General features: G+C 36.3%; 1 protein-coding gene across 3 annotated transcripts; it reads right to left on the bottom strand.

Moving 5' to 3' along the window:
* Positions 1-1,976: 1,976 nt before the first annotated feature.
* Positions 1,977-21,775, bottom strand: LOC135164998 (dystroglycan 1). 3 transcript variants are annotated; one of them, XM_064125845.1, is made up of 12 exons: positions 21,470-21,775; positions 10,695-11,011; positions 9,709-9,918; positions 9,445-9,573; positions 8,854-8,982; positions 8,367-8,777; positions 8,104-8,196; positions 7,495-7,887; positions 6,543-7,030; positions 5,783-6,140; positions 4,381-5,509; positions 1,977-3,928 (listed from the first exon to the last, which is right to left on the bottom strand). In XM_064125845.1, exons 2-12 carry the CDS (start codon positions 10,965-10,967, stop codon positions 3,705-3,707), a joined length of 3,837 nt encoding a protein of 1,278 aa, XP_063981915.1. In that variant the 5' UTR covers positions 10,968-11,011; positions 21,470-21,775; the 3' UTR covers positions 1,977-3,704. The 3 variants fall into 3 exon arrangements, with proteins under 3 accessions (XP_063981915.1, XP_063981914.1, XP_063981916.1); XM_064125844.1 differs by lacking the exon at positions 21,470-21,775 and adding an exon at positions 15,971-16,302; XM_064125846.1 differs by lacking the exons at positions 7,495-7,887; positions 21,470-21,775 and adding an exon at positions 15,971-16,301.
* Between the last annotated feature and the right edge of the window lie 185 nt (positions 21,776-21,960).

Here is a 21,960-nt window from a genome sequence, read left to right as displayed (position 1 = left end):
AGAATATTTTTATCAATAAAATTCTTTAGATTTTTTTCACGCGTCATACGTTAATTGCGACTTAATTAATTATTTACTAATAATAATAATGGAGGGGTGATAAGGCGGGACAGAGAATTAACAATCGTGCCAAATGAAATAGTCAAATAAAAAGGAGAATTGATCGTTTTTCAATTCCTCATTACTTGGATAATTTTCTCATCACATTTATTCTCACGTGAATCAGATTATTTTTTCCAACTTGTTCGTACACAATGCCTCATTGTGTACATTGTGACGATGAACAAAGAATCTAGCTCTCCATCTCAAGTCACGTGTGATATGAAAGCGTGATATGATCTGATAGCATTGTGAATTTAATCGCAAACATTTCAGTTGTTTTGTCTCGTGGAGGTGCATTTAAAAAAATGATAATCAACAATTCTGAAATAGTATACTGTCTGTGATTGCTTTTTATCGTCGTCAAATTGTTGCTATTCATGTCATAAGACTAAACTGAACATGAGAATGAAATTCTATTGGAATATATAGTCATTGAGATGAAATAAAGACTTCAGATGTCAACATCATGATTATTAATTGATATTCGGAGATAATGTTCCAGTCTCACTGCTTCTTCTCTTCGAATATCATCAAACAGTCATTATTCAGGTGATAAAAACGAAATAACCAAACTATTATCCTATTTTCCCTCGAATTGAGACTTTTCGGAAAATCATGACTCATGAATGGATAAATCAGGAAACGGGTCATTATTTATGCGATAAAAACAAAATTCACGTGACTATTATTTTATTATTTTTCAATGAATGAGAAATTTGTATGTAAAAATCATGACTAATCGATGAACTGATGGGCGAGTGGGTGGACAACATGACAATTGTATTACAAAATTTCTAAAAATATCAAAACCGTCGCAAAAAAAAAAGAACATTTTAGCAATGATTTATTGCAGTCTGCAACTGTTTCTCATTTTTTTAATGATCAAATTTTTATTATTCATATGATAGACATGAAATTAATAGATCTATTGTACATTTTCTATTCATCAAAACGAAATAAAGAAATTAGGTGTCAACGTCATGATGCCTAATTGATATTTGCATTTAATTCGTCAGCTTAATAGCTTCTCTTTTAAAATATCGTCAAATCGTCATTTACTCACGTGATCAAAGCAAAGGTAAATACGAAAACAAATTAAAACTATAATTTTATTATCGATAGAACAAAAAATGACTACGTAAAAATCATGATTAATCTACGAATGGGTTGGGGAATGAGAGAATGCCATTACATTTGGGTTATTAAATCTCTAAAAATACAAAAATCATCGCTGAAAAAAAGAATTGACAACGGTGTAGCAATGCTTCACTGCTGCATAAAATCCGATCCATTTTTTAATTGTCATCAAATTGTCATTATTCATGCAACATTAATTATTTATCAAGACGAAATCAATAGTTTAAATTCAAAAATCATGACTACTCCTTCATATTTGCAGATAATTTTTCAGTCGAACGGCTGTTTTCTTTTTTATCATTTTTTAATGGTCAGTATCCACGTGATCACGTGATGATAAAGAAATAGACGTGACCGAAATTCTACTGTCCGCACACTGTGCGAAATGAGACTTTTTAGACACGTTTTGCGTCTCTGAGAAGTCCTGGCCGCACATTGTGTTGTAAATGTTGTTCGATACTCGTGAGAAAAGTAGTTTTTAACTCCCACGAGCCCAAATCTACTTTTCTACACTCGTATCGAAATATACTCAGACACAGATTTAGAAAGAGCAGAGAATTTTCATATTAAAATCATGACAAATTGATGAATGGATAAATGACATTACAAATTGGTTATAAAATTTACAAAAATATAAAATCAATTCTGACGCAATGGTTCGTCGAATGACAAATGATTGAAGCATGAAATCGTAATTATTACACCTACTCTACATAAACATTAATTGCTTCAAGTAATTATGTGATAATTAGAATATTTTTATTATACATTCCAGTGGTATTACACGTGGTATCGATAATTATTATCAATCGATCATATATTTTCACACATTTCCAACGAATCTCCACTCATTATTATCATTTTACGTAGCATCAACAGTCGAGGTCACTAGCGATGACAACAGAAAATTCAGTTTTAACATTTTTTAATGTTTTCTTTTTTTCTGAAAATTGTTCAACTCTGTATTTTTAAAATACCTGTTCGAGGGATTATTTTTATCACGTATCCATTGAACATCGACACGTCATAAAATATGAATAAAAAAAAGCCATTACGTCAAGGTTTATTCGTTTCATTTGCGTTTTGTTTTAAATATCAATGTAAAAAAACTTACAGAAAAAATTGACGCACAGTTATATATTAAGTACCACATTAATGGGCTCATCATCTTTTATTTCTACAACAGTAATAAAAAAAGATTTATTATAAAAACATTGGACAAGTCCAAATATTGTTGTGTCCAATTGACAATTCATTGATTTTCACGGTAGCAATTGGTTAATATCAATTTTTGGTTTGGTAACTATTCTACAATCTAATAACTGCCAATAATATTTTTTATCGGTATAATCAATGGATTAAAATCACTCAGAATAACTGAAATGAATTAAAAATTAATTTTGTGCGTTTAAGTATAACAAAAATGAGATTAAAAAAAAAAATTTCAGAATAAAATGAACAAGTGAGATTGAATACTGCCACCAGTCTCTAGAGCCGCTTATCGAACGAATGATATTTAATTAAGCATTATCAGATTATTTGCTCGATATTATAATGACATCTAGGTGTCATGGAAGCATTCTTGCAATTCGTTTTTTTTTTTCATTTTAATTCATAGTTGGTACATTTGTATAAAGATATCTTCCTCCTCTTATTTAAAATTTATTTATAGCTTTTCCGTACGTCTCTTGCTCTAACCCCAGGCATTCTGTCACCTCATTGTACGACCAATGAGGAATGAAAATGCCAACTCTTGTAATTTTGAAGGGCAGCGTCCTTCATGATTATCGATAGTTTTAATGAGAAACAAAAAAAATTCTGGCAGTGGTTTTGTCCTAAGTAAGGATGTTCCGTGAATCGATCGAAATATTACCCGATTAAGTATTGCCATAGGTGCATTCTGCTTGGAGACACTTTATCAATTATATCAATAGTCCAATTTTTTTTGTCATTAAGTTTTCAAGTTGTAGGCAGTCCCTTAATGCTTATAAAAATGGCACTAATTGTTGCGGAAACATGTCACTAGTATCACCATCTGGTTCACCCAAAAAAACAAACTTTATTTTGACATCCGTTAGTTTACACGAGTCTCCCAATTGAGACTTCTATTTAACAGTTATCTAATGAAGGAAAATTAAAATTTCAATGAAACAATTTACAATAATTTCCAAATCAATTTTGAAATGGATATGACATGAAGATTTAATAATTTATTTGAGTGAAAAAAAGTTAAAACAAGGCTTGTTTTTTTGGGTATTGAATTAATTATTAAAATAGAAAATTAATGCTTTCTATTTTTCATTCAAATGAGAAAAATGTCATTAATTTTACTACTGACGGTACGTGTTTTGACTGTCGGTGTTTTTTTTCTTTCGATGATTTTTTTGGCTTTTAGTCTTGCTTGAGTTTGAGTCTCCGAGCATCGTTGGTATGTGATTATTTCTTTGCGAATGTGACTTATTTTGTTAGGGTGGCACATAGGGTGGTGGCTTTCTGTATGTTGGCGTTGGTTTTGGCCGATTTTGACGATTATTGTCGGATGTACGGGCGAATGGAGGCGGGGGTTGATATGGCTCCTCTGAATTTTCTTTTGGTAACATTGGCTGATCAGCACCGTCATCTGATTTCTGATACTCAGGCGGTGGCAGAGGCGGCTTCTCCTCTTTCAGGATCACTGGTGATTTGTTGCCTGCAAAGTTAACAAACACTTGAAAATTTAATGATTCACTGATTCATGGAATCATTTTACATCACGAATAGAAGAGCAAATTGTTTTTATGTCATCTTTGATTTACATTATCTCGTTTTGTTGTTCATTATCCAGAGAGATAAGACTCACATGCTTTAGCCCATTCAATATTGGAGAACACGTGAGTGAGAGATTAGAATTGAAAATAGTCTCACTTTAATGACCTTTATCTACATCTACGTCACAGACTAATGGAATGATAAAGGATGATAAACGCTAATTCAGTTCAGATTGAATTTTCATAAATTGATTGGAGTCATTTCGCGATTTTTCAAAGGGAATCGTTAAATTACAACTTGGTTAGAAAAAAAATTAAAGTTTATAATAAGTTTGCTATTACTATTTGTTCAATCAATCTAAATAAAATTTGAAAAAAAGACATTCCGCTTTACCTGGATCAGGTTTTTCCTCCAGTTCGTCCTGGAATATCACAGGAATTCCCTTGCTCCTGAAACTTTGTCTCTCATCATCATGTTCACTAACGCTCATTTTTCCACTTCTTCTCCTTCTGTACAAAATAAAAGCAATGATGCCTGCCAAAAGTATCATGGCCGCAATAATAACAGCAGGAAGTATGAAAGTAATGAGATAATCATCCTGGAATGATCCCACAGCTGTAGAATCTTCTGAAGGTGGTATGTAACTTCCAGGTGTGTGTACCCTAGTCAATTCCCCAACGCAAATACTCAAGGGTGTGAGAGTCACCTGTTGCACCGGGAAATCTTTTCCCATTATCTCATTAACATGATCAGTCAGAGATTTATCTGGCTTAACTAGAATCTCCATTAGTCTTTTGATCTCAGCATCAGGACAATAGTTCGTTGGCAATGTTATGTTCTTCCAATTGACTACAGTACTTCCAGGCGTAATACTCGATAGAGAAATTGCGCTCGTGTCTTTATCACCAAAGAGGTCCCTCAGTCTTTCAATAAAGTGACGTTTTTGTATCGCTGAATAGGCGAATTTTTCGTAAGAGATGTGAAGAGTCATGGAGAAATCAACGAGGTGTTGTTTCTCCTCCTCGGGCTTGTCAATGACAACAACAAGAGTATCAACCGCTTCTGCACCCTCCTTGTCAACCACAACAAGTTGATACTCCATTCGATTGTTCTGAATGTAGTCCTCGTACAGAGGAACACCGTAGAACTCCTGGTTTTTGCCGTCAAACTGCAGCCATTCTTTGGGGGATATTTCAGATCTGTCGATTTTCAAGAGGGACATCCTCATGTTGCGAGAGGAGCCATCCTCATGATCGAAGAATGTGTCCTCAGGAACTCTGAAGACCAGAAGCTGACCCACCATTGCATTTATCTGGTCTACCTGATTACGGGGAAGGGGGAAGCGGTTGGTCGTGGGTTCTTTGGGCTTCTCCACTTCAGGTGGAACGACAGGCACTTCCGGCTGGTTCATATTCTCGCACTGGGCATGACCCTGATACACCACACGACTGACACGAATCTCGGGGGCGAGGACTCGTTGAAGCATTGCACTGGGTTTCTCGTTTGTGTCTGCTATCAATACCTAATTCGGAAAATTATTCATTGAATATTTAATTGGAAATTGATATAGCGCTTCAAAATTGACAGTGAAGGCTCAATTTTTCTGAGATTTAGAAAAACACGTCTGAAGTGTTCAATAACGAAGTTCAAATTTATGTTTCCAAATTTTCAAGAACACCACCCTTGTGAGAAAGCTTTTCACTAGAGGAAAACCAATCAAATCTTTGATGAAATCTCTAATCCTGAGTATTCTCAATGACGCGATAGATTACGCTTTTTAAGAAATTTCACTCACGTGCAACAATTTGTTGATCTCATCTTTGGGACATTCACTACCCCTGGGCACACTGTCGTTCGCCCAGGTGAATATCGCCTGATTATTTTCAATCTCAATAGATCTCACGGTAATCTGACTACCGTCAACGTCACCATACAACTGTGCAAGACGCTGAACCACCTTCAATTCCCAATCGACATTCGTCGAAAATTTCGAACGCTCGACAATCTCCAGATATATGCTGAATTCGTGATTGATCGATTTTGTGAATTTGTGCTGCTGCACGTATATAGAGAGACTGTCTGATACAGCGAGCCCTTCACGGTCGGATGCAACAATGTCATATTCCCATTGAGATACGTCATTCTCGAGAGGCCTGAAATAACAAGGGCATTGTCAGTGCATCAGTGGCAATATCTAATCAATATATTTTTCACGGTGTCCACCTGGAAGTTTCCACTGAATTTCTTGACATTTTCATTGATTAGTTATTTCATGACTAATCAAATCGTCTGATGACTGTTATTTCGTCGTCTCTCACAGTAACTAATGACTATCAGATCGATAGTTTGAATGATAAATTATCCTCTCACTATTTCCTCTTTTTTCGGCTCATCTTTTTAAAAAAAATTCTTTGATCGTACAATTGTAATTCATCATCGTAATCAATCATAAATAGTTAAAAAACCAACAAGATAATACTTGAAAGAACATCCACCCGGAAGTTATAACACTGAAAAAAAAACTATTCAATATTTAAACTAAATAAAGTACTCACAGCCCATAAACCTCTTGAGTTTTTTCATTGAACTGCAGCCAGTGTCCACTCTTCACCGGACTACCCTTCAATAAAAGTTTCAAGTGCAGATTCCTAGTGTTACCATCCTCAATATCACTGAACATATTGGAGGGAATGATGAGACTGAGTGGCTTTCCAGCTGTTATCGCAACCTTACTAAGTCTTTTGTCCTGGCTCGGTGGCAGATTCTTAATGCCAAAATCGACACGTTCAGTGGTCGTCTTAGGAGCCTCCGTTGTCGTTGTTGTCGTCGTCGTCGTCGTCGTAGTGGTGGTAGTTGTGGCGATCGTTGTGGATGGAGTTGTCGTTGTTGTGCTAATCGTTGTGGGCTCCTCGGTAGTGGGTTTTATGGTTGTTGTTGTTGTGGTTGAGGGGGTTGAGGTAGTTGTTTCAATGATTGGAGTCTCGGTCATTGGGGCCTGAGTCAGTGGTTTTTCGCTGGTAGAAACTTCAGTCGACTCAGTTATCTAGATCATATAAATGATTTAATCTTGTGGTTCACCAGGTGATGGGGACGAACAGTGGAAATAGTTGAAGAATTTAACTTGGGAAACGAAAATCTTCACGGTGAACGAATAGTCGATGACAAGCGTCAGAGAATGAAGCGTTCTAAAGCAATGAAAGCATTGGGTTTGAAAATTTCTTATAATTTTTGGTCTAATTAATTTGTACATTTGGTATTTGATGGGAATTCTATTGATTATCTTTCAAATAATCAGTGCTACAAAGTACTGAGTTATTATTTTGAATTCTGTGAAAAATTTGGAAAATGAATTTGCATAATAATTCCTTTGATTGTTTGTTTCTATAATTTTTCGACGATGAGAAACAAAAATCTTCTTAACATTGAACGAATAATTCATGAAAAGCATCAGAGAGTAATTAGCTCGCAAGAATAATGAAAGCATTCCAAAGCAATAAAAGCGTTTACCTCATCGATTGTACTATTATTGTCCTGTTTTTCCGTTGACGAAGTAACAATTCCTAATGAATTTGGCAATGTCGTTAATTCAGTTGATGGTAATGAATCATTATCCGTTGATATCGTCGGCAAGACAGTCTCTAACTCAGCTCTTATTGTATTTATTAACGTTGAATTGTCTTGCGTTAATTCCGTTTGTATCGTATCACCTGGAGTTGTGAATGTTTCAGTAACATTCAATGTTGTTGATTCAGCTGATGTCGTGGTTATTGTTGATGTTTTTGGTGGTGGCAAATCGGCAACTGTTGTTACTGGTTGAATCGGTGTTTTAGGAGATGTAACTGGTTCAATACTCGGTGTAGGTGATGAGTTTTGTGTTGCACTTGTTTGCTCTGTTGTTGTCTGTGGAATTGTTAGTAGATGCGGATTGTTCTTTGCCATGAATTAACAATTTACGTTAATGTTAGTCACTAAGTTTAGACTGGACTTGTACAAGACTGCACTTTATGGACGAATAGAGTACTGCAGTAAAGCTATTTACAGGTCTGATGCTGAAGCATTTTTTTATGATTTTTCATCTATTGGGGACTTTGACAGATATTTGTTAAGGGAACTTACCAATCTGGGGGCTGGTGAGGTTGTTGTGTTAATGGTATTCTCCTGGGGATTGCTTGCTCGGAGAATTTGATCGAACTTGACTCGTTCTTCAGTCTTAAAATTAATTAAATTAGAATTAATTTGAAGCGACTAAAAATTTAATTCGCGGCCTCGCGGATTATAATGACGTGAGGCAACATGAAAAGTCCAAAATTTTAATTTCAACGATTACGCTGCTTCTGTGTAGAAGCAAAAATGAAATTAAAATTATTCAAATTTCTCACCTCCCAATCAACGGTTTCCTGTCCATGATGATGCCTATGTGGATGTTCAGGTTCTAATGGGAAACCCTTGGGCTCCGATGCACTTGGGACATGAGCACGCGGTGGTATTTCCGTAATTGCTTCGTTATCGTCTGCATTATCACCCTCGTTATCAGGATCATCGAACGAGCCTGGGGGCCCGTAATCATCATAGTTTTCCTCGTAGTCATCGTCGTTCTCATCGTCATTATTACTGTAATCACCGGAGCCTGTTTCACGGCGATTTCGTAAAAGATCGCTGGTGTCACTTTTCACCCTCCAGAGGAGCACAGGTAGTCGTAGTACTCGGGAAAGGGTGCCGTTCTTTGCTTGATAGCGAAGTTGCTCCAGAATGTCCGATTGGTCCTTCCATAGATGACCATCACAGCCGACCTTGATTAGTTCAATTGCATAAGCTTTATTTCGAAGCTGTAATTATTAGATTGATTTTTGGTTTTCGGAAACTTACCTGCCATTGGATGACGCTGAAATCTTTCTCCTTTCGACGTTTTATATTTCCTGATCCAGACGAGATAATCGTGGATTTGTCAACAATATTCTCGTCTTTGTAACTTCGAGAATACATGGAGAGATCATTCTAAAACATGAAAATGCTCAATTGAAGGGTCTCTATCCTTAAGATAAATTAAAAAAATATTGAACAATACGAGGAAATTTTGCAAAATTCAATTACGCTCGAAATTGTAATTCTACTTGAAATTCAATGAATATTTTGGGTTCCCAAAGAAATAACTTTGCCAAGTTAGGATTTAAACCAGTGTTTTAAATCATTCCGGTTCGATCTGGACTCTCTTATGTCAAAATAAACATTTTCAATGTGATTACAGATTAAAATCTGAAATTTTAATGTTTAGCAGTACTTTGCGAAATTTAAGTTGAACAATACTGACAGCCTAAGGCTTTAAACATTTTCCTCATGTACTCTAGTTAAAAAATTGAAAAGGTAAAACAGTCAAAAGTCACGTAGCCCGGTCGAACAACTTGAAAGCTTTCAACGAAACTTCAATGATTGCTAAGAGTGATGGAATGAAATACATACGACGTCAAGCATCAGGAACTTTGCGAGATTCTCAATAGCTTCAACTTTAGCACTCGGTTTGAGACTATCGAACCTCACATCCAACAAAATAGTCGTCACAATATGGGCTTCGGACTCGTCACAACGGTTCTACAATGACAATAAATCAGTGAGCATCAATTTCGCTGAGGAGGTGCTTGACACACATGTCAATTGGCATCAATCAATTGTTAATTAAACTTGTTTACATACGTATAAAAAATAACGTTAATAATTGAAACTCACTTGAGAATTTATGTCCTTCGTCTCCCGATGATTTTCATTCACAACTCTGATAGTGAAATTATCCTCAGCAGTTCCACCATTTTTTCCGTATGCTTTGACAGTAATTCGATGTTGACCTTCGTCTTTCTTGGATGGCACACCAAGAATAGTGAGAGCCTCATCGTCAAAGGTGATCCAATGAGGCAATAATTTTCCATTGCTTCCTCGGATCTGAAAAAAAAAAGGAAATTGTTCAGAGGAAATTTCCTCCTCCTTTCGGGGGCTATTATACGTCACCATTAACAATACTAATAGTTCTACACAAGATATAAATGGAAAAAACCATCTGCATTTGACCCCAATCTCTCGAGAATTAAATACTCTCTTCATCAGAGCGATTTAATTCCATCTATATGAAGTATTGCATGTCAAATAAGTCAACGGCTCACCCTCACCCTCTTGCAAGTCAATATTAACTTTTTCAACGATTCCAAACTAGAAAATTTATGTCTCAATCTGTTTCAGATTTGTTTGGTACTCTATTTCGGAAAATGATTCTTTTCGTAGTGGTTTTTCTTGTCTTTATGAGCTCATACTACTGTCATAAAATAATGATTTACAATATTCGCAGTTGTTCGGAAATCACTCATTCTGACGCCTCATAAATAAACATCCGACACATAAAATTGAAAGTGTAAATATAAAAAAAATGAGAGTTAGTAGTTCAAGTTTTTTTAATCGTAAAAAATATCGAGTTCAATTATCAAATGGGGGACTCATTTTACATAGAATACCTCTAACAAAATTACAAAAATTCAGTTATACTGCACTTCTAGAGGTTCACCAAACATTTATTACCTTCAATATTAAACACGAAATGTCTGCATACTTATTAGTATTGTAAATACTGACCATGTAATACCCTAAAGAATGAGGGTTGGAATACATTGAAGTGAACGGTTGGAAATTCTCAAATGTAATGACTGATTTATAAATTGTAAACTCACGTCATAACTATCTATGTTACCGCTGAACGCTTGCTTCGGTATTTGAAGTTTAAAAACCTGTCCAACGACCGCAATATCATCAGGTATACCCCGGAATCTCTTGATCTTTTTATAAGCCTTGGCTTTATGGGATTTCACCTCGTGACGAGTGACAACAGTTGGTGGTGGTGATGTTTCCTCGGCTATATCATCAAACACGAGATCATCTTCTTGAAAATTCAGGCCGAGTGTCAGGGGCAGTAGTAGTGTCAGTGCTATGCAGGTCAGCTTCATATTTTCGTCAAGTTTCGGCCCCTTATTGTGACATACTGGTCAACCTGGCAAAGAAATTAAATTAGATTTAAAAATTAATACATCTGATGACACATAAAATTTTTTCAATGATTTGTTGAATTGAATTCATTCTTCACGTAATCAGAATTAATTAGAATAGTTAACCAGTTATTCGCTGTAAAAATGAGGACAAACAATTGTCTTATAACAATGATTATCACAAGGAAAGGGATTTTTTTTTGTTATCCTAATTTCATGTGTTGTAAAAGTAAAAATGTTTGACTAAAAATTATTTTTTCTATTGGAGTGACTACGACATCTTTGGAAATTACTAGATTCCTCCGAAAAAAAAATTCCGCCGGCATAATTTCTGGCTAGTTTCAGCTTCATAACTTGTCATTTACGAGGGATTCGTCGGTTAATTTCTGTAAATTACATAAGAAAGCATTGCATGATCAACGTCCTCAATTTCTTACGTAATATCACACATTCTATCGCTTTAATGAACAATCGTGGGTGCATTTCACGATAATAAAACCGCCCATTGGTACAAAAATAAACGATATTGTGTAAACGTTTATCTGAGTGATTCATGAATATGTGCACTCTCTCAGTTATTTGGTTTCACTATTTTTCATGTGCTGATTTTACTATGTGGATCGCACATCAAATCGTGAGAGTAAAAATTTATACTCACAGTTTTGCCGGCGATCCACTTAACTTAAGTGTCCCAAATTAAGAACATCTGTGAAAATTGAACAATGGCTTGATAGGCACATTGAGAGGAGCCAAATAAGAAATGAGGTTGCCATTGCAATAAATCGTGCGAGGGAGATGGAGCTATTTTAATCGAATCCTCACAAAATCGTCAATATTTAGCCAATTATTCCTTGAATATTTATGCACTGAATGTACCAGGAGCCCTCAACGATTAAAATTACTGTCATATTTAAGTATGATATTATCTCAGTCAATTCGATCATTCATTGCACCGAGTAAATTTTAATTGACGTGAGCGTTTCCTGTATTGAACGAAGATATATAAATTATGAGGCGGTAAAAGCTGTGAAATTGTGGTCAGATGACATTAAGTCAAAATTACTCTAATGTAATCCGGCGATAAAAATATCATCTCACGAATGTGGATTTATTCAGAGAGAAAAATTCAAGAAAAGATAATGAAAATTTTGTGCAATCGTTCCGCAAAAATGATCTTGACGAGATTAAATTTTGCCTGATCATTAGCGTAATTTTTACGGTGATTTTTTCCTCTCGAATAGGACTTCAGTTTTCGTTGCTATTGCTGTAACTAAATCCGGGGATGTGAACGATAACACGACGAATGAAAATCAGTAGCTGGAAAGAAAGTAAAAACAAAGTTGATTAAAGCATCCCGTCCACTTAATTAAGAGGCGTCAGTCTCAAGTGGAAGAAATATCAACGAATGCATTCTCGACAGCGTTCGAGAGTCTTCTGCGTCATTTGTTCGGCTCTTTCAGACTATTAGCAACTCCCTGTTTGCCAATTCTATCTATACGTCTGTTCGAACATAACAATATTAACGCATTGCATGACAAGAAAATTCACAGAATAAGCTGAGCCTCTGGGGACGCAAAAAAATAGCGTGATATTGTCGTCTAAAATGGTCGTGGTTTGTGTGAGTTGTAATAGCTTTTTGCCTCAAAACTTTTGTACCTCGTGAGGCATCACGAACTCAATATTCTCTTTATAATATTAAACGGATTATTTTTTTTTTTCATTCACTCTACTTCCCCTCGTCAATGAAACTGTTGAATTAAAGATTTTGGTGTTCCCCGGGTTTCCGGTTCGATAGAAAAAATCACAGTGAAGAGAATCTTAATGAGCTTAATGTGGAAACCATTATTTCATTTTTTTATTAAGGATGTGAAACGTAGTAAAATGGAATATTTAACGCCAATTATCACATGAGGGTTATTTTTTTTCGTTCAATCTCTTTTAAATTGAACTCGAATTATAACGAACTAACTGGAAGCTGAGCATGAAAGTTCATTCATCTCACAATCGTTCAAAATCAATTCCTAAATTATTCATTTTGAATTGAGATGACAATACTTTTTACCCTGGGTGCACGTAATTACGTCAAGAAACGTTTTATTGTTTCTAAAGATGGGGAGATTTTTGAATGATTTTTTTTACTAATTTAATGATAAAAAGCTTTCTCTCAAGCTCAGTAAAATAGAATGAATCGCTTCAATATTTTTTTAGCCTCCAACATATTTTAATCCAAACACCTCTTGAATTGATTTAAGAACTCGTTCCCTCGATACGAATCCATTACCCTCATCTTTCAGATAAGTGTCAAACTTGTTAGATTAAGATTGCGTTCACTTTCCATAATTTATTCATAATTTCGTGAAACGACTAAATATCCAGTTGTTAAAAAATCTTTTGTAGCACAGTGACAGTTTTTCCAAAACCAAATCGGCCATTGCCATCAGCAGAATATTTCCCACAAAGTTCTGTTATCTCGAAAGAATATTCTAGAGTGAGTTTAGATCATCGTGATGGGTTCAGGGGGAATCTGCAATTGGGTCTGGCTTTGTGCACATTGAAATATCATAACTCCGAGACATGTGGTTCGTCAGTGATATAAATAAGTATGACGATACGCCAACCCTAGCTTCCCCATTTCACTTTTACACTGCATGGGGAATCGTTCCTCGAGAATTTCCATCGGATTATTAACTATTGCGGAGATTATGAGATTCAATAGATCGGGGTCATCGCTCATGCATGAAGAGAACAAAAAAAATGTTGAATAAATTTTCGCAAAGACCAATAAAATATGGCTGGGGACTGAATTTTTAAAAAATTAGAAAAACTGAAATGGTATTTTTACGTTATGTTGTGAGAATTTGATTTTCGTAGGATCAGTTATCAATTGTTATCTAAATAAAAGTCAAATTTATTCCGAGAAAAATTATTTCCGTATAAATATCCTCTCGTTATACGATTACAATGCGTATTATAATGTTTATCATTCCTCGAGTCACTTGTTATTTATTTTTTTTATCCATTCACTAGGTAATTTCCATTCTTATATAAATACACGATTCAGAGTCGAAAATTTTCAATGAATAATGGATGATAAAAAAATGATAAATGGAGCGTTCGAATTTAAAAAATCCCTCTTTTACTCTCTATTCAATCCCACAAACTCTTCCTCTGCGTCTCGTTAATCAATGTTTAACCTGCATAATTGAATGCGTCGCGTATTTACTTCATTATGCGCGTATAAACAGAGTACATAGTGATAGTGAGTCGGGTTAGCAGAACCCATGTACAACCCAAGCAAATCCCATTCATAAATCCCTGCAGCACTGGGTGTGAACTTCATTCAAATGTCAAACTCGTAACATTTTTTTGGAAATATTTTTCACACCAACTTAAACAATTGACCCGTTGTAAACTTCTCCGGGAATAACGTTAAACACCCGGGTTGTTTATCAGCTGAAGCGCCCAACACGTGGACAACCTCATAGACAAAAGGGCCTTATATCGAGTCCTTGAGTAGAAAGTAAATGTTAAAAGCTGGATGAAGATCTAGATGTGATACTCAATTGAAGGAGATAATTATTTACAATTTTTTTTAATAATTCCTCTTTAGCAGAGTTAACAATGAGACTTGAATGATAACTGGGATGTGAATGATTTGGGGAATTGGAGAGGAAATGTGGCCCAACCCAGCCGTAGGCTTTTTTTCGGTTGATTGGGACCCATCCCACTTGTATTTATTCGGGGTGATTTGACATATAGATAGAACAACGCATATCGGTGGCTTCATTAGCAGTATCGGGAATATCTTCGTGTTCCTATGGGAATTTCACTTGCCGAGGTCAATTGTTCTGTATGCGACGGTTATTGTACTAAATTGTGAATGGGAAAGTTTGTAATGAGCACGGGGAGCAGTGGCCTTTTTAGGACAGTCGAGTGGATCTTACTCTGGCACTTTATACCAATGAGAATTTTTTTATTTACGATTCAGTACCAAAAGTGTCACTTTATATAATTCAATGATTATATTTACAGGTATTTCGCCAAGTAATATTCCTCGGATGTAGGCAAAAATTGGGTAGGCAGAGATTGTTATTTTTTAGAATGGTAAATAAAATTAGTTTTCGAAGTGAGCTGTGGAGAAAATTGATAGAAAAAAATTAAGTAAAAGTAAAGAGAAAAATAGAGTCGCAGTGGAAGATAAGATTGTGAATGTGTGCCTTTTGCAGTTTGGTGCACACAGCAAGAATAAATATGTAAAGTTCATATGCCTTTTGTAAACATTTTCCAGATACTGAGCATTTGATTAAAATGGAAATTTGCCGGAAATTTAGAACATGTGTCGAGACACTGTAATTCAAGTTTTAAATTATGACGAATTTTTATTTTAGTCAGACGTTTGAGTGTCAAAAAAATAATTACAAAATGGGATTGAAATTCAGCCATTGATTTTCGCTGTGCAAACTACCCAATAGACTCATCAATTTTCCATCATCGGAATGATTAATTAAATTACGGAAAGAAAATTTTGGGAAAAATCATGGAATTTGCATTTGCAGGATTTTTTGCGACGACCCATATTTACTAAACGAACTACTCTCTATCGACGAGTCAAAATTATTATCAAAAAAACTAAACCCCATAACAGACTCTGCAATTCTGAAATTATCCTAATTTATCTCATCCAGATTTTTATCACCACCAAATATTTTTTTATTTACCCACCATAAACCTGCCATGTGCTTCCCTTTTTTTACAATCATGAGAAATAAAAAAAGCCCATTCAAGCAACGTTTACAGTCGTTAAACACTCGTGTTACTGTCTCACATGACTCATTTGACTGTTGCACATTGTATTTGTCAAACAAAATTCCCTCGACTCTCCCTTGTTTGAACAACCCATTCCTTCCCATAAAACGAGGGAGATTTTTAAAAACAATTTACGTGGCATGTGATATGTCACTCACCGTGTGGTATGTGAACTGAATTCCTCCACAATATTCCTTATATTTTCATTTACAAGATCGAATGTTGCCTCAATAATATCTCCAATAACCGTCCAGATAACAATATTTTTTTCTTTCCTCTTATCGTGTATCACCACTTATGCAAAAGTCAAAGTCAAGTGTTGCAAATTTTTACTTCCTGCGTTATAAAAAAAAAATCAAAATGAAAAAATTATAGCATACACGGGCGTGTTATTTGACGCGGCTGACGGCGGCAGGATTTTCACTGGAGAGAATCCGCCAATGCCGGATAGAGACGGCGTACTGGCGTCCAAAAGCAATTCTCTCTCTTCCCCTGCCCCCCTCCCCCTCACTCTTTCCACCCTTCCCGCCCCTCCCCCCGCGACATACACTGTTAAATGCAAGTATGGCGTCGGGGAACGATAACTTCTTCCCCAGGACTGTGCTGCTGTTGAACTAACTTGCACGTTTGCTCCTCTTTGTTCTGTTCTGCTTCTCTCTTCGGGGTCGCCCCACCCATACACCATACAACCATTGGCATTCCTCACCGCGTGTTCACCCGCACCATGGAGGGCTCCCTTGTGGGCTCCTTCTCCCACGCACTAAATCGCCGGTCGGCAACCGGGGTTAATATCAAAGAAAACAACGTACCAGCAGCCGGCAATGCTCCAGACACCCAGATTTATTGGAATTTTGGGGGAGATATTGAAATGGGAATAATGTGTCGTACATTGACACGAGGAGATTCAAAGACTTTATGATTTAATCCAATTAAAGTGATGCAATCACTGAGATCATTCGGGTGCTGTCGGCCGGAGGAGGGGGATGCCAAGATGGTGGCGCACCTGTCGCCCACCTCGCGTTTTTTAACCGGTTTTTAAACAATTTTTCGGCATGAAATGAAGCTCAAGTTGGTTTATCTGGTTTCGAGAGAGTGAACAATTCATGTGGTGTATGGGACTGTGTTTTTTATGGTGTATTGAGGGATAATTCACGGCGCAATATCTTTGAAAGGTTGGAAGAGACATTCGGAAATGTCTGAAGAAATTGCGAGACCCTTTTCTGTGCCTTCAATCGTGAGAAAAATGGTATCGTGGGAGAGGGAATGGTGACCGTTTGACGCATTTGATAGAGAATATTTTATATTAATAACTGTGAACGAAATAAAATGAATGCAAATTTAGAGGCGGTCGTTATTTGTAGTGTGGAAGACATAGTTCGGATTAGGCGATGAGATTACATTGATACGAGGGGGGTTCGTTTGGAGTTACACCCACTTGAATGGAAATTACTTTATCGTATAATCTATATTCTTCAGTTATGAATGCATAAAAGTATCGCCTGCCTCTCATGATTAAAAGCATGAGAGGCCCATTAATGATGGTCCCGATTAGCTTTATGAGTTCACACGGTGATGATCACGTTAGTGGGGTTCATTAATCACCGATGATTATTGTTTACAGTTCGGAGGTGAAAATCTCAACTTTCACCATTATAACTGCAGGCAATTCAAAATTCTAGAATTTGATGAAAAAAATTAAGGGAAATAAGGGATAAATAAAAATGATACTTATGTATGACGATCATGTTCATTTATAGATTCCAGAAATAACGGAATTAATTCCCACTCTCATCGTTGTTTTTCCCGGAAAATCTTCCGAATGTTTATCACCTCTTCGTTTTCCTTGAGTTAATTTTAGCGCATTCAAAATTCTGGAATTCGATGGCAGAAATGCCTCCGAACAAATGGTATCATAGATTTATTCTGAGACTCTCGGGGTTAACGTCCAATTTCTCTCGAACCTCAAAGGCTCTCTAGTGTGCACGACTAAAAGTGGATTTAATCATCGACGGGCTTAAATTAATTCTGCAATAATTTTATTGACACCATTATGAATTTATGGGCTCAAGTCGGGCGCTTGAAATAAAACTGGGGTAAATTCCGTGGATGTGATGCACTTGATTCCCGAGTCTGAAACTAATATATTCCATAAAATAAAGGGAAATATTTACCCCAGAAAAAATTGGGCCATCGATTAAAAAAATTTCGAGGCTAGCAATTCATAAGGAATTCAGACCTAGGGATTATATTTCTCGTCAAAGCTGTAAAACGATTCCAGTTGACTTCGTAATCAGCAAAATTTTTCTAGTATATCCTTGAATTAATGAGCATTCATACTCATCATTAAAAGTAACTCCAATGAATTCAGTGGATGCTCTCTAATTAGAAAATTAACTTGAACCGTTTTACCTTTTCGCTACTCGTTTTATTCTTCTGTCTTCCAAGACTAGTGAATTCGCAACCACGTAACGCATTTTACACGTCGTGCCAGAGTCCTAAAGTTATTTATATCGGAATTCGTAAGCGTATGACTGACTTGTGTGCACTTTTCGAGTTTCCTTCGACTTTACAACTCTAGATCCCCGGGACGTGAAGCCTTCTGGAGTTAAATTATCTGCTGGATAGGGAGATAATACCGCTGACACTCGATACTTTCTTTCTTATTTCTTGCTATCTTCACAATGTAATTGTCTCTGGAATGAAGTGCATGAGTCATTCTTTAATTGTTATGGTAGAGTTGAAAAAAGTATGATTCAGCGAGAAAAGTAACTGAAAGAGAGAAATACAATTACAAACTGGAGCAGCCAACAACAGAGAAATGCGTCCAAAATTAGATTAATCGAGCGGAGTATTTATTGATATAATTCGAATCACAAACAGGAATTTCAATACCGATGTCTCGATTTGGGATAAAAAATTAGATGAAAAAGTGAAAATAAAACAGGATTTGGGTGCATCTGTGAGGGAACAGTTTCCTCATGACAGCAACGATTTTGACACTTGTTTATTCAAAGGAAAAAAAACGAGCGAAATAACACCCATTCATTCTTAGGGATGAATTCATAGAATAGCTGGAAGTTCCTTTCATTCAATGGAAAGAATAACAAAGCTTTTGTTTTCGTTTCCGCATGGAAGCTGCCACTTCCTGAATATATTTCAATCCAATTGTTCGTGTCTAATTGACCTTAAATTATCTAAAATGTAGAAACATTTGTGCGAAGAATTTTCAATCTTCCATCGAAGGTATGAGAATGAAATTAATTTTGAAGCTCACTCGAATATTTGTGTTTCATGTGAAAAAACAGTCGGTCAATTCTGCTTTTTCCTCTCACCGAAATTTATTTATTTTCCTGTGGACGGATTTATCTATTTTCAAATTAAACAGAGAAAAAACTGAAGACGATCTTCATAAGATGGAAAGTTTAGGGAGACTTGAGACTGCTGTTATACTTTAAAAAATCGTTATTTTTTAAATAAAAATGATTTCCGAGACGGGATTTATTTTTTCTCGTGCTAAATAAAAGTGGCCGAAGCGTGACGTTGCCGAAAACTCGCTAAAAGCTCTCGGACACTGTAGAGTGAATTCGGCAACGTTTTTATCGAAATAAAACGGGTGGTGCTTCTTCACGAAGGTTACCAAAGCCGCCAGGTCGCGGAGGGTGGAGTTAAATATGAAAAAATACGATTCTGCGTGAAATCGATGCCTCACATTTTTTTAGCCTGTTCAATAATTTCTGCAATTCCCGGAGGGGTAGAATTATTCAAACAACTGTTTCTTCCGTTTCAAACGATATATATTTTCTCGTGATTCATAAAACCCTCGACCAACCCTTTTTCCTCTTTCCTCTGCTCCCGCTTATTTAGTCTCACGTGATTTATATACTTTTAACCTGCGCAGCAGGAAAACTAAAAACAATCTCAGGTAGACAAAAAAATAATTGGTTAATGGTCCACTGCCGTTTTTTTCTCTCCGCCATTCGCAGCTCTACGATCTCTTCATTAATTTCTGTTGGAAAATGAGAGGGAAGGGAGAAAGGTGGGTCAAAGGTACTGGATATTCATGGAACCGAGTGAAATTTTTCGAGGGCAAATATTATGCAGGGACACGGAAGTGCTTGCTCCAAAAAATATGGTGACTAATGAAGGTAATATCGCAAAGTCGTCGTACATTTGTCAGGGCCAACTATTCCACGAGCAGTTAAAAATCGAGGAAATTTTAGTTTCACATACTATCCGAGTTTCTCGTTAATGAGAAAGTTTTTCCCATGGGTTATCAACAGTGTCTGTTAATTGTGCTCGTATCGGGCCTAGATTTTTTCCCCCGATGGTCTAGTTATCGGGGGAATGGTTATTCCTGGAGGCATATGTGATATCGAATTTTGAGGAATCGATGAACGAGAATCCGTTCGGACACACTTGGGGGTGGTTTCGGGTGGATATTAAAGCCAAAGCTTTGACGATTTCACCACGAAAGATCATTCATTCATTGGGTTTCATACAGACATCCTAACAAACCTGAAAAAAATATAAGAAAAATAAAATGTGAACTAATTGGAAAAATTCAGATTTTTCAATTTGATTTGTCAACAATTATCACTATTATCAGCACCAAAGAATTAAATAAAAATGTACTCATGGTAGACGTATAGATACCAAATGGAAGAATTCGATGAGTCGTAAATAAAAATTCACTGAATGAAGTTTGAGTTGTTGAAAAAAAAAAGAAAACATAATGTCACCGTCTTCATTGAAGACAGGTGTAAGTTTTGAGAGATACGCTTAAGGTATGCGATTAATATGCGATTAAGGCGTCGCCAGCCCCCAAATGAGCTGGTAAAAACAATTTAAAGAAGTTGAGAAATAATTTCTTCGAGCCCCACCGTAGAAAATGATCGAGATGAAGACAAAAATGTGAAAGTTAACCATTAGCTCATTTAACCCTCAATGCAGAGATTAACAAAAATTTTTTTTCAAGCGGTGGTAAAGCATTGATGGAAATTCTTCAAAATGAATTTCAAGTTTTTTATTCACAGGAAGCATCTCATATGCATTCCTCCATATCCCCCTAATCTCTGATGCTTTCATTCAAGGAAGTCCTCTTCCATGCTTTCTAAGTATTCCCTCTTCCTCCCCCGTCCAAGTACCTTCACCCTCAGACATGTGAATACCCTGAGAGCTAGACCACCTTCACCAAAACAAGAAAGAATAAAAACTTATGAAAATCGAAGGATTCCACTCACGTAGATCCGGTCGCAAGTTTAGATCCTCTATTCACCCTGAATTGTAATGATCGATTGTCGGGGATTATTTCGTAAAGTTACTGCTTAATACTTGACATAAAATAAATCGATTGTATAATTAATGAAATGCATCATCAGTGAGTCAATCGATTAATCATGAGTTGGACGCGAATAATTTTTCAACCGATTCGATGCGATTTCATGCCAATCCATATCAGACACGTAAAAAAATGAAAGTCAGTGAGTCATTGTTACTCATGAGGACCTCCACTAAAATTATTGGGCTTTGGAATCTCAGAGGAGATAATATCCAAGGGTATGATCTACTAATTAAGGAGATGAGGAATCAACGCTACATTTGGAGACAAAAGTGACTGAAAAAACATTAAATGAAATCACGATATAATGTCTACTTACAAATCACCATATAAGGTCTGCACTGAGAGGAGTATGCACCTTTTCTCGACTGATTTAACCTTACGAAATCATTCAGTGTCTCAAGATCTCTCTTATGTTAACTGTCCTCTTTTTGTTTTGCCTTCACGGGACTTATGTAAAAACACTGAAATTAAATTATCACTGGACATTGATCATCTCGAGCAACTTCTTCTCGGTTTTAATCGTTCAGTTTATGGGGGAAGAATTAATCACAGGAGAAACACCCGGTCTTCACTACAAAAAACATCCGGGATCACTGCAACAGATAACGCCATTTTCCCCTGAGGTGTGTTTCGCTTTTTTTTTTATATTTATTTTGTCAGGGCAAGGGGGACTTTCGGCGATGGTTGGCCATCTGGCGGGGGATGAGAGAAATTCTTCAAAGTTGACTGGGGTCGGTTATTGGTAGAGTAGGTCGCTTCCGGCAAAAATCATTATTTGAATACAGCAAGAGAAACATTATGAACAAT

This window comes from Diachasmimorpha longicaudata, chromosome 8 (genome assembly GCF_034640455.1).
Source record: "Diachasmimorpha longicaudata isolate KC_UGA_2023 chromosome 8, iyDiaLong2, whole genome shotgun sequence".
Taxonomy (NCBI): domain Eukaryota; kingdom Metazoa; phylum Arthropoda; class Insecta; order Hymenoptera; family Braconidae; genus Diachasmimorpha; species Diachasmimorpha longicaudata.
Note: the sequence above shows the minus strand (reverse complement) of the source record. Positions and strands in the feature narration are given on the sequence as shown.